At 38.5% G+C, this 21,576-nt stretch overlaps 1 protein-coding gene across 3 annotated transcripts; it reads left to right on the top strand.

Moving 5' to 3' along the window:
* Positions 1-3,850: 3,850 nt before the first annotated feature.
* Positions 3,851-21,576, top strand: LATS1 (large tumor suppressor kinase 1). Of its 3 annotated transcripts, none has more exons than XM_005425641.3 (7): positions 3,851-4,387; positions 6,470-6,620; positions 8,425-9,950; positions 14,603-15,185; positions 15,896-16,078; positions 16,306-16,412; positions 17,384-21,576. In XM_005425641.3, exons 1-7 carry the CDS (start codon positions 4,037-4,039, stop codon positions 17,897-17,899), a joined length of 3,417 nt encoding a protein of 1,138 aa, XP_005425698.1. In that variant the 5' UTR covers positions 3,851-4,036; the 3' UTR covers positions 17,900-21,576. The 3 variants fall into 3 exon arrangements, with proteins under 3 accessions (XP_005425698.1, XP_030916677.1, XP_030916678.1); XM_031060817.1 differs by having other exon boundaries at positions 6,470-6,605; positions 8,422-9,950; XM_031060818.1 differs by having other exon boundaries at positions 6,470-6,605.

Here is a 21,576-nt window from a genome sequence, read left to right on the forward strand (position 1 = left end):
TCGGGTGGGGGCGGCCGTGCGCGGGGCCGGAGGGGGTCGGGGCGGTAACGGGCACGCTCCGGCTCGGCCCGGCGTCCTGGGCCCGCTGCGGGACCCAGCCGGGGCAGGAGCCACCTCAGGTCACGGCCTGGGGCCGGCGAGGCGACAGAAGCGCAGGTGTCCCAGCGGGGCACGTTCGGGATACTCCGCCCGGCGGTGAAACCCTCCTGGCCTGCGTGTCCCGGGAGGCCGGGTCCTGCTGTCCTGCAGCAATCCGTGCCGGCCCGAGCAGCGCAGCGGGGCTTTGGCTGCCCTGCAATTGTTAGCCGTGGAGAGCGCTCCGAGGTGTGCCTGGAATGACTCCTGCTGCTCCCGGGAATACGTGTATGTGTACGTAGAAGAGCCGTATCCTTCTAAGGCAGATAGCAGAGCTTAAGAATGGAAGCAAACCGAGCGAGTGCACAATGTTCCTAGTGTTCAGCTGGCCTCTGGTTCTTTCAGCTCTGGCTTATCTGACCATATGTAGTTGTGCTTATGTGCTAATTTCGGGGTCCAGTTTTCTCCTCATTCTATGAAAACTTTTAGCATTGGAAATGCATTCTTTGGGAAATTGCTGTTGCAGCTTAATGACTTGTTACCTGAAAGAAGAGCCTCCTTTAGTTGGTCTGAACCAAATCCCTACAAACTTAATTTTATGACTTGTGAAGTCTCTGTTACTTTCTTTATCCCTAGCAGTGAAGCATTGCAATTATGTATAAAATAAGCTGTTAGAATAGGTACATGAGGGAGGGTACCTAGATGCATCAATATGTGAGGTTCACTACTCAGTTGGAAATATGGGCATTGAAAATATTTTTATGATGAATTTTTAAGTTAGATTAAAAAGCTGTGTGTTTTTACCCTCAGAAAATCATAGGAGTCATTGACAGTTGTGTGGTGCCGTTGAGAGCATCACAGACTGGTTTGGGTTGGAAGGGACCTTAGAGATAATCCAGTTCCAGCTCCCTGCCGCTAGACCAGGTTGTTCCAAGCCTCATCAGGCCTGGCCTTGAACACTTCTGAGCTTTCGTTCAAGCACTTATATAAATAAGTCCAATCTTTTATGATTATAATGTAAAAGAACCAAGGTGGGCTTTTTTTTTTCCCTTACAGTTTGACCTGTAAAAGAAAATACTAGATTCCCATATTTTGAAAAGAGGTGAAACATTATTTTCTTCAACTCCTTTAGGGAAGAGAATTCAATCAGCAAAAACAGCTGCATTAACAAACAGATTATTTAAGGACACAAAACTTCAGGAGGGAATAGACATCAGTTCCCATGGATACAGTTGGTGTTTGGTAGTTAGAAGTACAAAGCTGAGATCCATTTCTTACTCAGCAGTCAACACTCTCTTCCTTTAAAATGTGTGCCAGTGTCTATAAGCAGAGGTGACTTGTGAATTTTGAGATTCATATATAAAGCAAGGTGAACTGTAGTAATTCCTGTTTTCTGGAGGACTAATTTAATTCGTTTTCTAAGAATTAAGACTTAGTGTAACATGTATATGGTGGTACCCATCAGTGCTGCCAAAAGGAACAACCCACCAAAAAAAAGTTATTTATTTGGGTAAATTCCTTAGCTTGGTTTATGCTGTATGGCCTTACAAACAGTTACACTGTCTGTGGTAAGTGGTGGGAGATAAGTGGACTGGATGGTTTACACTCCTAAACCTAAACTGCTGCTAAAAATTTAGAGTGCAGTTTTATTTTCCAGGACTGTTCCTGATTTATGATTTTAGTCTCCTGTTAATTAACCTTGATTTCTCTTAAGGGGTGTTAGATTTATCTATCCCAGCTACCTGAGGTGTAACCATGAAGTGAATACTGCCATACCAGATGAAATTTGTAAAATATGTCGGTGCAAAACCCATTTTCTCCTGAATTCCAGGCCTTTGGAATTTGTTAAAAACTTATGTAGGAGTATTTTGTCAAGTTCTTACTTAATTTTCTTTAGAAAAAGATTTCTTTGGAAAAAGTATTTTCAATGTGTTCTTAAATACCGCTTGTTTGGAAAATTATTTTGAAAGTGGCCAAAATTAAATTACATTTTAATTGCTCTCATGCTGTACTTTCTGCTGATTTCTGGATTTCTTAGTACTTTGGGCAAAATTTCACTGTTAATTATTAAAATTCACTCATGTCTGATGATCACTTCCTTATTCAGTGAGCACTGAAGAACTATATGCTATCAGACTGTATTAAACATATAATTACCCAACTACACTCGAGGTTTCAAAGCTATCACAGTGCAAAGAAGGATTGTGAATGCAGTTATACCCCTTAAGATTTAGCAAGTTTCATAAGAAAAATTCTGTTATTTCTAAAATGGTTCTCCAAGGAGAATGGGATTAAGTGGATATCCCTTAAGTGTTTCTTTTCGCAGTCCTCATTTATGTATTACTTCCCAGCTTTCAGGTTTTATTCATATATAGGTAGCATGAGTATTTAATTCATATAATTTGCATGTGTTTCAGAGAGTTCTTTTCCTATTAACTTGTCATATTCTTAACTGCTGAATCACTGATTGGTTTGTGACAGCGCAAGTATTATAGAAATGAAACCGGAATGAAGAAAGAATGACTTTTTTGTAGACTGTGTAAAATTTAGATACTTGTTTAATTTATGTCTATTATGAGAAACACTTAGCAACACAGTAGTAAAGGAGCTCTGTGAGTTGGGCTACAACATTTTTGTTGCCTTTGAGGAAAAGACAGAGCTGAAACATTTAGTTTATCTTGCACTGTCTTAGTAACTGATCTTCCTCAGTTACTAAGTGAAGTAGTAGAGACTGACAAAGTTTAATTTCATGGTACTCTGAAGAGGCAAATGCTGTGCAGTTTCTTTAGTGTTTCACTGTGGTTGCTTTATCCTTTGCCATGCAGTTGCAGTAATAATTAGTGCCCAGCCTGAACACAGAGATTTGAGTTCTCTGCAGACATGGGGCTCTTTCCATGATGAGTCAGCGCCTTCAAAATGCAAACGTTTTTTATTTGGCTTTTGGCAGAAAATTCTGTTTCCCTTACCAAATGTCATAGCTATGCTCTCAGCGAATTTGATGCTTGAGTTGTTAAACAATTCTACAGTAAAAAAAATAATCTGATAAAAATTTTCTTTGTTTCTCTTCCTGCTCTCATTTTCCCTTATGTAAAATAAATTTTAAAATTACTTAACTGTTGATGAAGACTGGTTCAAGGAGACTTGAGCTAAGAGACTGTGAAAGCCTCAGAATCTGAACCCTTAAACAGATGCAAGTAGCAGATGATACAAGAAGTCATAAAGTTGCATGTGATGAGCGAGGCAAGTCTTTAGTTTGAACAAATGTGACTGCTAGAGAACGGATAAAATCACTGTAATTACATGCTCTTACTGGTGTACTTCTCACCCCCATCTTTTGCTGGAGCTGGATGTCAGAATCATTGATCAGCAAGGTTATTTGATCCATATCCTGGCTGACTGGCTAGCACAGTTGGCTCTTCTAGCTACAAAGGTGTTGATGGGGAGAACATAGGTGACAAATGGACACAGGAGAGAGGGGAGGCAAAGAAGCAGTACTGGCACACACCAGTGGTTCATATCTGCTCTTGAAAGCTTTGTCCACCACACAGAGCTCTACTGTGCCCACATCCTTTGCAATTCAGGACTGTTTAGACTTGAGACACCTAAAACATTAGTTGTTAACAGACAGTTAAAAACCCAACATGGTTTGTAAATTAGTTTGAATAAAGACTGCCTGAAGAATTCGCTTAGCATGCTTTTAGTGTCTGTGAAGGCAGCGCTGCATGTAAATGTTTCACTACTCCAGTGCTACATTGTGAATTTTTTAACTGCTCTGTTAAATGTGATTTGTTTTGTTTCGTTAACAGAATAGCAATTTTGGGTTGTGACAAACTCGAGCACTTGAGGGACCAAGGTTTCACAGCGGAGAGCCACTGCTTTCACAAGTTCTGACTTCAGCCAGTCTTCCTTGAATTCTGGTGTGTGCGAGTCCTTGGTGGAGGTTGCATATATACATGTTTTCATGAAGAGAAGTGAGAAGCCAGAAGGTTATAGACAAATGAGGCCTAAAACTTTTCCTGCCAGTAATTATACTGGCAGCAGCCAGCAGATGCTACAGGAAATACGAGAGAGCCTCAGGAATTTGCCTAAACCCTCAGATGCTGCTAAAGCTGATCACAGCATGGGCAAAATGTTACCTGAAGATCCTAGACAAGGCCGAAATCCCCCCAAATTTGTAACATATCATAAGGTTTTGCAGGAGATAAGAAACTCACTTCTGCCTTTTGCAAATGAAGCCACCTCAGCTGTCAAAGGAACATCAGAAGTTAATCGACAGATGCTGCAAGACTTGCAAGCTGCTGGCTTTGATGAGGTGAAGTGTTTTATTTTGAAGATTTGGTGTTCTGCTAGCTATAAACTATTAATGCATGTTGGTCAGGGAATGTTTGAACAGTATGATAAGCAAAAAGCTTCAAAATATGGTAGATTTCTGATTAGGACATGAAACTGGTAATAATGGGGGATGTAGAAGAGGACTAGAAGGATTTAGAGAGACTTGGTTTTGTTTTTTTTAAGCATCTTGTCCATCTGTTCTTATGTGGTAGGTTGTTTTAATTATTTAAATAGCTTTAGGTAGAGAGGACTGGACTCTCTAGAACATGGATTTTGCCTTTGATACTCAAAGTAATTTTGGATTGTGCTCAATTAAAATAGATTGATAAAATATGGCCATTCTAAATTGAAAGGCAATACCAAATACTTCGGAAAATAATCTGAAACATGGTTTCCAGAATGGAAAAAAGAATACACTTACAGTTCCTGTGTTTTTACTGGGACCTGCACATCACATAAATCACACTTGTTTTCATGCCTTCTTTGTAAACCTAGGTACAAAAGCATGTTTTAGAAAGAGCTAGCAAACCACTCATCTTGCCAAAGGAAAAAGGCACAGTACCACAACAGGGATTAACTTTTCAGGCATGCACTGCTTGCAGTAGTGACCAGCTCATGAGTTCTGCTGTGATGCTTTGATATTTACAGAGATCTACCTCTACCATGAGTGAGCTTCTCCAAAACTACCAAGTGGCTTTTCTTCAGCAGCATCCCAGTGTCAAGTGCTGATAGTGGCTTTTCATGTTCCTTTCACTTGATCAAATACACAGTCCAGACTGTGTATCAGGAAGAATGGAAGGATTTTATAATGATAAATGATTTTTGTAATAATTTGCTCCAGCTCTGTGATTCATTGCTGAGGTTGAGGAAGTTTTTTTGTTGTTGTTGTGTGGGATTTTGGGGCGAGGAGGGGTGTGCATTTGTTTTTTCAAAGTAGGTTGGTTCTCAGCTCCATTTTTACAGATTTGAACGTGCAGCTGGTTTTGCAGACTGAGGTTGTGGTATGTGGCTGGACAATAAATTAGAAAGGTATCTTAAGTTGGTATTTTTGTTGGATCCTTTGTATCTTGAAGCCTTTTGCTTCCACCCTTTGTTCTTGGATACAACTGGAAATTCCCATGACACTTGTGATTATATGGGGCTTTTTTCAGGCACAGTGCCAGCATAAGCCCTTTCTGCCATGTGTTAACGTACAGTTGTGTTGCCACAATAGCCCATATGGCACTGATCCACACACATCCCTAGGAACAGATACAGCTGAAGTAGGAAAGCATTTTTCTTGGTTGAGACGTTTCAAAATGTATTGAATTTTTTTTTTCCAAATGAAATATCAACAAACGTTCTTGTTATTTCCCCCCACCTCTTAGGTAGTTGGTAGCATTAAGGGGTGAAGTGGAACAGATAGATATCAATAAATATCCAGTGTGTGTATATAGATATGTTTATATATATATATATACACACACATATATCTATATACATATATATATATATATATATGTATGTATGTATAATAATCAGGGTAGAATGCTATTCATTGTATTTGGGGTTTTTTATCCTAAATATCTTACAGAAAATCCCTTTTGCTTACTGTGGTTCAAGTTGAATACTCATATGTTCTGTGTATAGTGATACTCTTTGACATTGAGTACTTCATGTCACATAGGTGACCAAGTTTTTGAGCTGAAAATGTTATGTCTGCTTTTTCTAGTGTCAGCTGGTCCGTAAAGATTGCAACAACTTTATTGTATAGGGTTTTTTATTATAAAGTCATTTTGTAAGGGTTGTATGACCAAACTGCTCTATGAATAGCAAGATGACATGATTTACATCAGACTGCAGTGCTTCAACTGGTTAACTTTTCTTCTGAACATCCAGATTACAGTAGTATTTCTGATGATCTCTTCTGGAGAAGAAATTTTAAAAGTAGTTCTAAAACAATTGAGAGAAATTGATACTTTGTAAAATTACTTAGCTAAAATTAGTGGAGGATATTTGGCTAAATAACCATGATTTTTGGTATTTTTTGTAAATAATTTTTTGTATATCATTTTCTCTTTAGGATATGGTTATACAAGCTCTTAGACAAACTAACAACCGTAGTATAGAGGCTGCCATTGAATTTATAAGTAAGATGAGCTACCAGGATCCTCGTCGGGAACAGATGGTTGCAGCAGCAGCAAGACCTGTAAACGCAGGTATGAAACCACCAGGTAGGTGTATCCATAGTGACTCAGTAACTCACTGAGTGTATTCTTATAGCTGAAACACAGAAAGTAGTAAATTTTGCCTTCACGTGCCCACAGTAGAACAGAAATGCTGAGATACAGGGTTTTTTGCCTTCAAAAACAGCATTTTACATATCTGATGTAATCCTTCTGAGAGATAGGCCCATTTGACTTGAGTTTCTTAAGTATGGTTTTATAACTGCATGGTTTTATACAAGGAATGGCATTCAGATCTCATTTTGGTAATTTCTGTTACCTTGCTGAGTAGTGCCTGTGCTTTGTTCTGTGTCAGGTGCCACTTAGAAATAAGTGCTGAGCATTGAGTTCTTCTTTAAAATTTTTGTCTTTCTTCACACACACTCCCACACAACATTCTGTATGTGTATTTTTGTGTATGTATTTGTCTGTGTGTGTATTTATATATCATATAACTATGGTATTTGTATTTTAGGATGTGATGTTTCAGGATCCCTCTCCGCTTAATTTCCTGCTTGGTTCCAGCTTTTGTTTCCATAGTTTTTAGGGCAGGCTTCATGTTCTTAGATGTTAGAGGGGAGACTACTGTGTCTTTACTAGCAGAGTCAGAATTTTGCCACTTGCTATTAATGCTTTCTGAACAGATGCTAGCACATTTTTAATATAACTTGATGCCTTTTTAGTAGCATACACCTAAAAAAAGAGTAACTTTAAAATGCAGCAGAAATACTGAACTGTTATTAGACTAAAGTTGGGTACTGAGCTGCTAGCACTGGAGTTAGATTTGAAATCAACAATATAGGTAGGAGGAAAAATTAGGAGTTGCAAAGAACAGCGTCATTTTCCTTTAGTTTGTTAAGCAGGATGAGTTGGTGCTTGTATGAAGTTCATAGGTAATTTCCACCATTTAGACATAGTTTTCATTGTTACTTGCAAAAATATAGTAATTAACATGTTCTTTAAGTGAGGACAGGGTGATTTTCAGCAATTAAAGTACTGCATGTGTTTACACATATTTTAGTGTTAACATTATAAAAACCACAGTAAGACTGCCTGCACCATGAGCACCTTGTATATTTTGTTTATATGATGCAAAATAGCATCTGCAAAGTAAATATATTAGCAGGGTTTTGCTCTGTAAATTTTGCATTCATACGGTTTTACTTCTTGCCTCTCTATCTACAACACTTTTACTCAAAAAGATACAACTTTTAAAATTAAAAGTACTTAGTCAAATTCTGCCTTATGGAATATAACAAGTTTGGATGATCTGTATGCATATAAGGGTGCAAGCCTTGATTTTACAGCATTCAGTTAAATTTAATTCAAGAACACTAAGTGGTTTGCAAGTGTTAACTGGAAAGGATAGCAACATAACATATTTTTCCATGCTATTACTTTTTTTTGCATTTGTGCTGAACATTCTGAGAGTTTCTTGTACACATGATTAAAAATACATTGTGTGACTAATAATTCTACGCGTCACCATTTTTTTTCAATGAAATTTTACATTTTTACTGAAGCAAAATACGTTTTCAGAAAAGTGATTTCTGAAAAATCACTTTGTGGTATTGTAGTTTTATAGTTTCAATATGAGGGGTTTTTTTCCTCTTATATGTACACTGAGAATATTAGCATGCAGTGCTGTGTATTACTAGAAAAAGTTTTCATATGAAGTACAGTGGATTATATTGTGTCAGAGAATTCAAGTCCTGTTTCTGTAATAATTAACGCAGAAGAACAAAATATTCGAAGCAGTCAATAGGAATAATTTCCAATAATGTAAATGCTGTATTTCTTCTTGTGGAAGCAGGGGCTGTGCAGCAGTCAGTGAACCGCAAGCAGAGCTGGAAGGGTTCTAAGGAGTCCCTGGTTCCTCAGCGACATGGCCCTTCCCTGGCAGAGGGTGTGGTTTATCGCTCGGAAAGTCCCAGCTCGCAGCCTGATGTAGGAAGGCCATTATCTGGATCCGGCATTGCGGCATTTGCTCAGGCTCATCCTGCCAACGGACAAAGAGTGAATCCCCCACCTCTACCGCAGATAAGGAGTGTCACACCTCCTCCTCCACCTCCTCGGGGGCAGACACCCCCTCCAAGGGGAACTACTCCTCCACCTCCTTCCTGGGAGCCAAATTCTCAAACGAAGCGGTACTCTGGAAACATGGAGTATGTGATCTCCCGTATTTCTCCAGTACCACCAGGAGCATGGCAGGATGGTTATCCACCTCCACCTATGAATCCTCCTCCTATGAATTCATCTGCACAGGGGCAGAGAGGCATGAGTGCTGTCCCCATTGGCAGGCAACCAATAATCATGCAGAGTTCTGCCAACAGCAAATTTAGTTTTCCCTCAGGAAGAGCTGGAATGCAAAATGGCAATTGTCAGGCAGAATTCATAGTTCACCAGAATGTGGTGTCTGGAAATTCAGTGAGTCGCCAGCCACCCCCGTACCCAATGAATCCAACTAACAGGCAGAGTCCCACAGCACTACAGATGCAGGCAGGAGGATCTGCTCCTCCTTCAGCATACACCAATGGGAATATTCCTCAGGCAATAATGGTGCCAAACAGAAACAGTCACAACCTGGAACTTTACAACACCAATGTGGCTGGAATACCTGCATCCTGGTCACAGCCTTCTGCCGTGCAGCCGCAGTCATCGCCGGGCAATGGGCACGACATGCCTGCGTGGCAACCCAGTATTCCCGTGCGCTCTAACTCCTTCAACAACCATCACGGCAGTAGGCAGAGTCACTCGGGCAGCTCCCAGCCTTCAGCCACCACAGTGACAGCCATAACGCCAGCTCCTATTCAGCAGCCAGTGAAAAGCATGCGAGTGTTGAAACCAGAGCTACAGACTGCCCTGGCACCCACTCACCCTTCCTGGATGCCGCAGCCCATGCAAACCGTTCAGACCATTCCCTTCTCCGACAGTCCCTCTACCAATATGGCAGTTATGCCTCCTGTTGCGGAGGCTCCAAATTACCAGGGTCCCCCACCACCTTACCCTAAACACTTGTTACACCAGAATCCTTCTGTCAATCTGTATGAGGCGGGATCCAAGCTCAACAAGGAGGAGCCACCTCCTTTATCCAGGGAGGATGAGAATGAAAAGATTTACGAATGTGTTGATTCAACAGATAAAGAAAAGAAACAGATTACAACCTCACCTGTTCCTGTTAGAAAAAACAAGAAAGATGAAGAAAGAAGAGAGTCTCGCATTCAAAGTTATTCCCCTCAAGCCTTTAAATTCTTCATGGAGCAGCATGTGGAGAATATACTCAAGTCACACCAGCAACGTTTGCACCGGAAAAAACAGCTAGAGAATGAAATGATGCGGGTAAACTCTTCCTTCTTTCTGAATCTATGACTAAACTCTTCTTGTATTACTTCTATGAGATATGTCTTAATTGTAAAATTAAATAGTACAGATTAGTAGAAGATTTAGAGCTGTGGTATTGAAATCTATTTTTAATCTTTGTATTTGAGATGTGGCAAGTTTCTTCCATGTCTTGTTTATGTATTTAATTTTCTTCTTAGAAATTGATTTTTAAGTAAGTTTTTTGGATATCTAAAGGTAATTTGTATGGCCTACATACAGTAAGGTGGCAGAAGCAAAACGATCGTTACATGAACTGATGTAGCTACATGGCTCATAGCTTTTTGTTATGGGTTCTACTTAATCCTGATTTTTGAGTTATAGGCAATATTTTAATGATTTTAAAAAATATTTCTATTTTTTTAAAATAAGTACTGAAGCTACAAGCAAACTGGGGACAAGTTGCAGGCTGGCTAGTGCTCTTATATAGACACGCAAACAGAAATATTTTTTACATTCTGCAGTTCGTTACCAGTAGGGATAGTTTTTCAAAGTTCAAATTAAAAAAAAACATTTAAAGTTTAGTTGGGTTTTTTTTAGAATGAAAGAGATGGTATCTTTTGTCTAATTATTTTGTAATCTGCACTGTAAATGTATCTGTTTAAACAAAAGCAATTGAAGGGCATAATTATAAAACAAATACATGCAAAATCAACTTTTTTGTGCCTGCATGGAGTCAGGTCTATTTCTAGTATTTCAGTGTTCTGTTAAACCAAATCAAAAGGGTAAAAACTGGAGCTGACAAGCATATGTCATTTCAAAAGAGAAAACAGTGAGAAATAGTGAAACTAAGATTTGCAGAAAGGTGAAATTGAGATGTGTCACACAAATATATTTCTTAACAATTGTAGTTGAAAGTTTGACATAAGTATGATGTTCTTTTTTATTTATTCTATGAGAGTATGTATTTGGCTTATACCACTTTCTTGACATGCTGTTTTTTAAATCTGTGTTTTCTTGCTCTTTGAAAATTCTTACTGTAAGCTGTAGTCTTTTGTAAGTGTTTGCTTAATCACGAATATGTAAATGTTAGCAAGATTTCATCCTGGAGCTCTTACTAGATCTTTATTCTTAGTCTTCTCTCTTTCCTTTTTCACTTCACTAACAGCTGATTTAAACTGTTAAAGTGTGGGAAGCTTTCCTGAGCTCTGTAGCCTCCATCCCTGTGTAGACAAGTAAGATTCTGAAGCAACAGTGTTTCTTAAGAATAGCATGATCCCTTTCTAGAGGGCTTTGCATGCAAGCCTGCATCAAAACTAAGCATGAATTTATTTTGGCTATTTTTGAGTACTTAAATGTAAGATTATAATTAATGTTGATTTGCAAACTTCACTTTCCCTTCTTACTGTGTTGTGTTCTGTAGTATCTCAGAATGAGTATTACTTATATAAAAGCACTGATATAACTTTTCTTGATAATTTTCTTGTGCTTTTAAAGCACCCTAGTAGGAGTATTTTATAATATTTATAATATTAATGCTAGAGTTTCAATAGTTTATGCTGGATGTAAAGCTGGGATGTTTAATTTACAGGCTGGAGGGTGGAAGATGGGTTTTTGTGCTGCAGCAGACCTCTCCTTTTTCATAAGCATACAGGAGAGGAATGCCACAACAATAAAGTATATTTTGGACCTTCATGAGAAGGAGGAAGGGAAATTATTTATTTTTGGAAAGTTTTAAGAAGATTAAGCAAGCATTGAATCCCTTCTTTTCTGCCCTTTGAATTTTGAAAGAAAAAACCTCAGAATGCACCTGTGAAAATACCAGATGCTGTATTTCTAGCATATGTGACATATTTCTGTGGTGTCAGGTCTCCTAGGAGTTGAGTGGTCTCAAAAGTGTTTAACTTAGATGTGTAAGTTTGGCCAAGAGTTATAATAGGTGTCTTTCCTGCAAAGAGAAGCTTAAGTCATCCTTTAAGGCACAGCAAGATGAGAAGGAAGCAGAATGAGAGCAAACTATGTGATGATAGAGAGCCAGTTGGGAAAGTTTTGGTGTCTGACATCTTGAAATAATTGGAGATATATGTTCAGAAAGGTTTGTGCAGCTGACAGTTTGTTAATTTTTGGTAAATGCTGAAGCTGAGGAGACTTCTAGGGAAAATACAGCAATTCAGAGAGAGTGTAATTAACATTTGGTTTAGGGGATGACAGGGAAAAATGAAGGTGGGTTGAGGGAAGAGATGACAAATTGCAGTACTTGGGCTAGTTTTTTACTATAAAATGGTTCAGATACAAGAGGTAGAGAGCAGGTAGAAGAAAGCAAAGCTTTCCAAAACCAGGGTTTTGGAGACTCTTTGTATGTCTTGCAGTGATTAATCATTGTATTGAGTCTTATTCTTAGGGGGTTGTTGCCATGTAGGTTTTATTCTTTGCCAGCTTTGTCAGTGATGGGTGGGGTTCAGTTTGTGTCAAGTGAGTCTGTACTGAGACGAGCTTTAGGATTCAGATGAGCCTTAAGAAGGTGACCCACCATTGTCTGAACTTTACCAGGCTCAGGTCTTCAGCTGTCTTCTTGACATTTGTAAGTCTTAAAAAAATCCTTCCTTCTGAGTTGAAGTGTGCCGTAAGCCTGTTCATTTGTGGAAAGCTTCAGATGTTTCTGTCTTGGACGACAGTACGCAGATGTTCCTGCAATAAGACAATTTTTTAATTCAAAACATGTAGTTGAACCCATTTCCCACACCAGTCTTGAAACTACAGCTAACCAGTCCTAAGTACTGCCTATCTGATGTCTACAAAAAATTTTGTCTCAAATTTGAGACAGCCTTCCCCATTTCAATCCTACCAAATTTGTATAACTTGAGAAATTCATTTGGGTAGATGAGCATATTGTATGCATTTTCCCAATTGCATCTCCTTTGGATCCATTTTTGCTATGATGCCTGTAAGAAATTTTATGTTTTCTAGCAGTATTATCTTTAATAGGTGACATATAGTAAACTTGTGAAAGCATTTTTAATATACTGAATGATAGCTAATTGAATTTTTTTTGCCTTTTTTGTCAGTCGCATATATTATGTTTTGTTTCAAGTTATGTTGGAAGTCAGGCAAGGCCAAAGTAATCTATTAACATACATTCTATACAGGCCTAGACTGATGATGCCTAGACCTAGATTGATGGTTCTGAATACTGCTATGCAGACAGTATCTCACATATTTGAAGCTTTAAAGAGATGGAAGCAGCAAGATTTGGTATCAAGAATCGATAAGATGTTACAGTAAGAAATTGAGAGCTTTTAGAATAGTGCTTGAGTACAGTTGAGATGTCTGCAGGGGTTCAGTGTGACCATGTTTGAGTTTATGATCATAACATGTCCATGAAAAAATAAAGAAGTATGCTATAGGTTGAACTTGGAAATCATTGGTGTGGGATAGTGATTTCAAGCCAGGTAGGCAGATAAAATAATTGAGATGCTGTCAGAAAGGTAGCATATAGTAATTTGAAAATGCTGTCAGAAAACAGAAGAAGGAATGAACATCAGGCTACGTGGCGATAGTATCACAGAGAAAAAGTATAAAAAAAATTGAAGACAGATTCTATTCACATTAAAACAAAGAAGAAGGATTATTCTGATTCCAGGCCCTGAAATTTGCCAAGAAAAATGGCACCAGAATTGAATGGGACTCTTAAGGGAATTGAAACCAGCAAAAATATACTGGGAGGGCCTGCAGGTTGGAGTACAATGAGAGTGATCAATGTGGTTCTTGTAGATAAGGGTTTCCACACTGTAGGTGATGAGTTGTGTATGGTCTGTGAATGTTTCAGTTGTCAGAATGTTGGTGGCATTGGCTGGAACACCAGGGATGTTCAGTCAAGATAGGGATATGTATGCAGATAGGAGCCAAGAGAAGATCCTGTTGGGAGGAGTGAGCCACTTCAGAAGGAGGTGCTCTGCTCAGCTGGTTCCTAGGCAGAGTGGAGAGCAGTGGTGAGAGTGTGAGTGAAGCCCTGCTAGAATGGGGTGTGTTGTGTGATAAGAGGGAATATCAGTTGGTCCAGGCGTGTGGCCGAGGTGTGGGCAAGCAGTAGGAAGCAGTGCCAGTAGGATCTGTTTTGGGTAGCTACACGTGGAAGTGAGAGAGTGAGAGGGAGTGCATACTCCCTCCTGCTGCTGAAATTCTAGAGCATGGTCAGGAAGTTCAGTGACTTCTGCTCCAGTTAGTCTGCCTTTCCTATGACAGCTCCTTAGCCCTCAGCAACTTAGAGCTCCTAGACATGTCTTGGCTTTCTTTAACCCTGTAAAGAGAATCAGGGAGGCAGCTGATGCACACTCTTACTCAGATAATATTATTTGCAGTGATTTTTATCAGTAATTTGTAAATTACCATTCTTGAGAATGTAGTAGTCCCTTCTGTAGAACCTCCTGGTGCATGGCACCTTGTGCATTTTGCTGTTGAAAATGATCACATTTCAGTTTTTTATCACTCCTATATGTTTCCATAGAATCCTAATGTGTAAATTAAAACAAAACCAAATCCCTTTAAATAATATTTCTTGTGCTGTGTATAAGTATTTGGTTTGCTTTGCCTAAGCCTTGTAATTAATTATGAGAAGATCACCAAGAATTAAGAGTACTGTTCACTCTTCAGATTTAACTCTCTTTGCTGCGCAGGTTGGATTGTCACCAGAAGCCCGGGATCAAATGAGGAAAATGTTGTGCCAGAAAGAGTCAAATTACATTCGGCTAAGAAGAGCTAAAATGGACAAGTCAATGTTTGTAAAAATTAAAACCCTGGGAGTTGGTGCGTTTGGAGAAGTTTGCCTAGCAAGAAAGGTGGATACTAATGCTCTATATGCAACAAAGACTCTGAGGAAAAAAGATGTCTTGCTTAGAAACCAAGTTGCTCATGTTAAAGCTGAGCGGGATATCCTCGCAGAAGCTGATAATGAATGGGTAGTTCGCCTGTACTATTCATTCCAAGATAAGGACAATTTGTACTTTGTAATGGACTACATTCCAGGAGGTGATATGATGAGTCTCCTAATTAGAATGGGTGTCTTCCCAGAAAATCTGGCACGGTTCTACACAGCAGAACTGACGTGTGCAGTTGAGAGTGTTCATAAAATGGGCTTCATCCACAGAGATATTAAACCTGACAATATCTTGATAGACCGTGATGGTCATATCAAACTGACTGACTTTGGGCTCTGTACTGGTTTTCGATGGACCCATGACTCAAAGTACTACCAGAGCGGTAAGAGAGATACAAGTATTCTTTACAAGGAATTAAATTATAAATTAGTAGAAGGATGACTGTGCTGCTTCCTTTATGAGAAGGTTGAAGTAGGCTTTTCAAAATCCTACTTGATTACTTGAAAAAACAGCTAAAGAAAATGTTGGAGTAAAAGAGAAGTCACAGTTTTGAGAGTGGTAAAATACAGATTATGTGATAACTTTTTTTAGTTTCCAAAAATAAAAACATACCTTCAAAAACAAAGTTTAAATTACTTCTGATTAGTTTTTCTCAAAATGTTACGTATCTTAGCCCAGATTGTTACACAGTCTCTGGTGAGAAGATAAAGATTTAAAATCTGATTTTTAATTTTTTTTTTTGCGATTTAGATGTTAGAGGTTTATGTTTACTCAAATGTTGAAACAATATACACCTTATACACCCAATGTGGTGATGTTAAGAAAAATCTGAAAAGTATCAAGATTGATATTTTCTCATAGTTATGTCAAAAATTTGCTTAAAAATTGTGTCTGCCGAGGTTGGTATTTTATATCATAAACAAAAATCATCCATCTTGATGTTGATTTCTGTTTTAACTCTCAACTTCAGTATTGAAACTGAAAGAGATTCTGTCTCATAACACAGAATGTTAAAGGATAAAGAAAATTTCATATTAGATAAGAACTAAAGTAACCATGCTCAGTTTTGGCAACCTTGTCACTCCCTGGCAGGTGATCACGCCCGTCAGGACAGTATGGATTTCAGCAGTGAGTGGGGTGACCCAGCCAACTGCAGGTGTGGGGATCGGCTGAAGCCACTGGAGCGCAGGGCAGCGCGGCAGCACCAGCGCTGCCTGGCCCACTCCCTGGTGGGCACACCCAACTACATTGCACCTGAAGTGTTGTTACGGACAGGTAACGAATGTGGTTTTGTACTGCAGTCTCACTGCAAAGTGACTGGTACTCAGGTGTCCTGCTTCACCTTTCCCACACTCCTGCTTCTCCCCAGGATGTGATATTTTAACATATTTGTTAATATGGATATCTTAAGTATTGAATTCTCTTCTGAACTTTTTTGTTCTTAAAAATTCGACATTAAAACTCTACAAAGGCTTGACTACCTTATTTGAACTTTATTTCAGGTTACACACAGTTGTGTGACTGGTGGAGTGTTGGAGTAATTCTCTTTGAGATGCTAGTGGGGCAGCCTCCATTCCTGGCACAAACGCCACTGGAAACACAAATGAAGGTAACTTTAAAAATCTGGTATTAACTGTCTAAAAAAGACTTGAAACTTACATAGTGTTACTAATTTGTAGTGAAAACAAAGGTGGTGTTTGAGGGCACTGCCTATCCAAGCATGTTATAAACTGAAGATTTTAAACTTTACGTTATTGTGGAGGTGCACTTAATTTATAAACAGACTTCTAGAATCACATTTGTAACTTTTCTGGTCGTACAATAAACATACCAACTAAAAAATCACATCTCATCTCAGCCTTTCACTGTTTGTATCTGTTCCAGTTGTTGTTCCCTTTACCCTTCCCTCTTCCAGTATCTGTGTGTTCTTTTCTCACCTCTTGGCTTCCATGCCCGTTTGCCTGCAGAGGATTTCCTGTGGTGATGTACGTGCTGGTGCTTAGCATGGACAGTGGAGGAGCAGCAGATGACTGCCTGCTCAGGGCTACTGACAGCTCAGAGCCTATGGTCCTTTCCTTCCTGAGCCCCTGCTGTTTCAGAAAAAGCATCAAGGCAGTCTTCTGCAGGTGTCATTTTTTGCAAAACTGCATTCAGGTGGCTCAAATGTAGTGCAGTGTTGATTTTTGTGGTTTTTTTTTTAATTTGAAATCTCTTAGGCTTTACAGTATAACATATAACTCAAAACTCATCTGCCTCATCTTTTTAGGATTGTGAGCCATGTGCCTCATCTCAGGTCCCAGATCCCAGATTTTATGGTATCTTTGTTGGTTTATAGCTGGGTCTTCCATGCCAGACTCTAGTTTAGATTTGGAATGTGAATAAACTTTGCCTGCATTTTGCCAGATTTCCAGACACCGTGTTTCTTGTCTTTCTGAAAGAGCAGCTTCATGTTTTCCCCTCCACTGCGAAAAACCTTAGACATACTGAATTATTTCTTTGTGGTCATTTGTTTTGTTGTTTTAATGTATTTTTCCTTTTTTTTGAAATGATAAATAAATAACACATCTTTTTGCTTTTAAGGTTATCAACTGGCAAACCGCACTTCATATTCCCCCTCAGGCTAAATTGACTCCAGAGGCCTCTGACCTCATTATTAAACTCTGCCGAGGGCCAGAAGATCGTTTGGGCAAAAACGGTGCAGATGAAATAAAAGCTCATCCATTTTTCAAAACAATTGATTTTTCCAGCGATCTGCGGCGACAGTCTGCTTTCTACATTCCCAAAATTGCTCATCCCACGGACACATCAAACTTTGACCCGGTTGATCCAGATAAATTGTGGAGCGATGATGATAAGGAGGGGAACAGAAATGATACCCTCAATGGGTGGTACAAAAATGGAAAACATCCTGAACATGCTTTCTATGAGTTCACCTTCCGAAGGTTTTTTGATGACAATGGCTACCCATACAACAATCCAAAGCCCATTGAGTATGAGTATGGTAGTTCCCAAAACTCAGAACAGCAGTCAGATGATGATGATGATGATGAACAGGCAAGTAGAGGAGTTCAGAGTCGTGATCTGGTTTATGTTTAGTAGAGCAATAAAGTTCAGAGTCGTGATCTGGTTTATGTTTAGTAGAGCAATAATTGAAATAAAATTATTTCAATTGATTATTGAAATAATCAATTCTGCAGCTTTAGATTTTGAAAAGTCTCTTCCTTTAAGAGAACTGAAAGAAGATTTCTGGGGTAAATATGTGCACACTTCTTTTTAAATGCTAAAAAAATTATTTTTCCACTTTCCCTCTCTGTACATTTTGTTTCCCTAGAATACAGGGAAATTCTTCTTGAGAATTAATTTATTCCAGTGATGTTAATTGTTTAATTTAGAATTTGATGTTAGGTTAAAAAAAAATCACTTGAATATTGTTATTGGTCCTCTGTACTCTAAGTACTCAAAATAGGAAATAGTGATTTTTTTTTCCCTAAGATGCCTGGTATCTATTTATACATATAGTGAATAATTTTAGAGAACAACTCTCTGTTTCAGAATTTTTAATCACAGTTTTTCCATGCATTGACCAAATATAAAACTTCCTTTATGCTAATAAAGTTCTCTGATACATTTCTGTAGAGAAAAAAAAAGGCTGCTGTACCCTGACTTCTCACTGTATTTAGCCTTATTACTCACAGTGTTGGAAAAACAGCCACCTATTTGGTGCAATGTTTCCAGCTGCTGTGGGAGTGGCCTAGTTCTCAGCTTTGAAATAAGAAAGTGTCAGTCTTGGCTGTAGTATGATTGTGAGATGATAAAACACTAGCAGTAGTATTTTATTAAATAGTAATTGGATTTGATATTAGTAACACTGTAGCATGTGACTGGTACTCTCAAAGCAGGACTGCTCACTCAGAAACAACTTGATTGTCTCTTGTCATCAGTTCTCCTATAGATGTAAGAGGAAAAGAAGCCTTAGAAACAACACTTTCTGAAATCTAGTTCAATTTTCTGACTACAACCAAACTGTAAAATGTGTACAGTGCTGCTTTAGTTGGAATTTTTAGTTTGAAAAATAAATTTTAGAGTAGTGTCTTTATGATAAATTTGAGATAGTAATGGGGAAATATTCTAAATTATGACTTTTGAGACCATTTGCCTTGGCTGGAACAGTTTGCTCCTGGTTACCCAGGCACTGAGGAGAAGGGCTGTGCACAGGTCTGTCTGAGCTGGCAGTACAGTTTCAGTGCTCTGTCTTTCACAGCTTGGATCAGAACGGAATTAGGAACTGACTGCTGTGCCTGCTGCCTCCTGCATTAGTTCCCATAATTTCCAGCAGCAGATGCTCAGGTATCTCCTAGGGTCTCATGGAGGGTACTGAGCCTGTTAAAGTTATGTAGAGCAGGATGGGAGCATCACTCTAAGCAGCTTCAGTGAGACAAGAACAGGAGTTAAGTGTTGAAAGGCAGAAAGAATTACGGTTTTACCACTATCCTTCTTTTTCCTGAAATATATGCAGTGGTAAAAAAAGTGCACTATTTTTAGTAAACTTAATGTCTTTTGAAACATTTCTTCTTCATTGGAATCTAATTCCAATGGATAATCTAATAACATGCATGTAAGCATTACTGCTTTCCTAAATTATTATTTGTGCCATTGCACTGGCATTGCAACTATCTAAACATCATGAAATTGGTGTTCATAGCTGTTCCTGCAGCCAGCATCAGTTGCCAGCTTACTTTTCTCACCAGGCTGGTTTGTTTGCTTATGGCCATTTGTTGTCTTTCTGTGCTCCAGTCCATGTCTCTGTTTATGCCAGTGCAACTGTGTCTAGTGCTGTCCTAAATACTGGATGACTGAAGAAAGTGCTTGTTGGTTGTCATTTGGAGTTTCCTTTCTTGTGAGTGTGGTCATTTGAGTGATCCAGTTTCTGGTGTGGTCCAAAAATGATTTTTATTGACATAACTGAGGGAACTGCAGCAGGTTGGCAGTGAGGAAGCTTCTTGAACGTACTTTGTCACAGAAGAAAATGTTTGTGGAAGTTCACCCCTCTGCTGTGAAGCATTTATAATGGTTAGAAGATGGTTATGAGAAATTGTTTTCTCAAACAAGTAGTTAGTTAGTTGCTTACTATAATGAAAATGAGTTTGCAGCTTAATAAAGCGATTCCTGTTCTGCCTTTCCCACAGCTGTTGAAATAGAGTAGCTTTTAAGATTAATTTCATTTAGCTTAATTATTGTAAAATGGCTGCAGTGCATAACTACTCCATTTTATATATTATGTAAAAAAGATTGCTTTTCATGTAAATAAACTTTAAAGATTATCCTACTTCATAGTAAGTATCCCAGTAAAACTGGTCTACTTGTCTTGGAGCAAAGTATAATATATTGCTGGTTAAAGGTAATTTAATCAAGCCTGCCCTCACCATTTTTGAAGTGTGCAGAGAAAATAATGTCAATTCATTAAATTGACTCTTAAAATTGCCTTTTCAGCTGAGTATATCTCTCCTCTGCCTGCACTATACTATGGTGTATTCCTGTTTAATACTATTACTGATCCTGGGCAATTTAAAAATAATTCTAAAAAAGAATAAAGAAGTGTCCTGTAAAGGCACCATTGGTCTAAAAAGAAAAACCAATTGCTTTTATTAAAGGAAGTCGTTGATTCTTTTAAGGACGTGTGTAAGTACTGAAATACTAAATACTCTTTTGCCTTTTTAAAACAAATATGGGAAGTGCTCACAACTTTGGAATTTGGTAGATGCTTCTGGCATTTTCTAATATCATGTGTTAGAAGTTGTAATGTTCCTTGTTTGAATTTTGCCACCTATATGCTGCAGTATTATGTATTTCCTTGCAAGAAGTGCAGTTCATTACAGTCCAGGTTCTCCTCTGAGAAAGTTACACATGAATGTTGTCACAACTCTCCAGCACACTCTGCCTTACCCATGTTTTGAAACTGGACGTTTCATACATAGATTCAGAGTCTGTTGAGATTCTTCATAGTTGCTGCTTAAAACATGGGTGTTTCACTGGTGACCTACAATGGGGATTGGTTTGTACAGGCAGTGGAGAAGAGAGGCTCCTAGCCAGCAGCTGTGGAATTCTGCAGTAAGTTTTAGTTCAGGTTACCTTTACTTTGTAAAGCATGAAAACAAGTTTCTCTTTTATGTGCCCTTGTATACATATTAATTGTATTTATAAAATGTTCTATAATCCTATAACTTGTACTGTAAATACTATTGGATATTCAGTGGCATTCTATCCTCGGGCAGGCCCTCTTGCTGTATCTTTTCTATCCTCAATTTGTAATAGAATCTATAGAATTTATGGCTAGAAAGTCTCTTTGAGACTGATGTATCTTCCGCTGTTGCAAAAACTGTGAGTGGGAATGATTTATTTAGACTCCTTTTAATATTATTCAGCTGATAGGCAGTGCAGTGGGTGGGTTCTTAGATTATGCTGCTGTCACTGAAGATACTATTAGGCTTTTGCTTCAGATGTTGTGGGTGTTTCAGATCAGACCTTTAAATCTGTTTGCTTTATTTCAGCCAAAGCAAAAAAGATAATGAGTTGGGTCAGTGTCATAGTAAAATGTTTTGAATGCCTTAAGATGATCATGATAAAGGCACTATTCAAGTTTACTGATTTATATATATCTCTGTAGATATATATAGACATACTCTGTGTGTATATGTATATATAATGTCCTTTTTGTATTATAAGACTGTCAGTTCTTTTGGATTCTGCTATTAAATACATAGACCATCCCGCAA

The sequence above is a fragment of the Geospiza fortis genome, unplaced genomic scaffold (assembly GCF_000277835.1).
Source record: "Geospiza fortis unplaced genomic scaffold, GeoFor_1.0 scaffold217, whole genome shotgun sequence".
In the NCBI taxonomy this organism is placed as follows: domain Eukaryota; kingdom Metazoa; phylum Chordata; class Aves; order Passeriformes; family Thraupidae; genus Geospiza; species Geospiza fortis.

What these genes read in the sequence shown, in the direction of transcription:
- LATS1 (XM_005425641.3), top strand. Translation starts at nt 4,037, where the DNA reads ATGAAGAGAAGTGAGAAGCCAGAAGGTTATAGACAAATGAGGCCTAAA. An exon ending in TAGAGAATGAAATGATGCGG is followed by an intron (nt 9,951 to 14,602) that starts GTAAACTCTTCC and finishes TTTGCTGCGCAG; the next exon opens with GTTGGATTGTCACCAGAAGC. An exon ending in CACTGGAAACACAAATGAAG is followed by an intron (nt 16,413 to 17,383) that starts GTAACTTTAAAA and finishes TTTGCTTTTAAG; the next exon opens with GTTATCAACTGGCAAACCGC.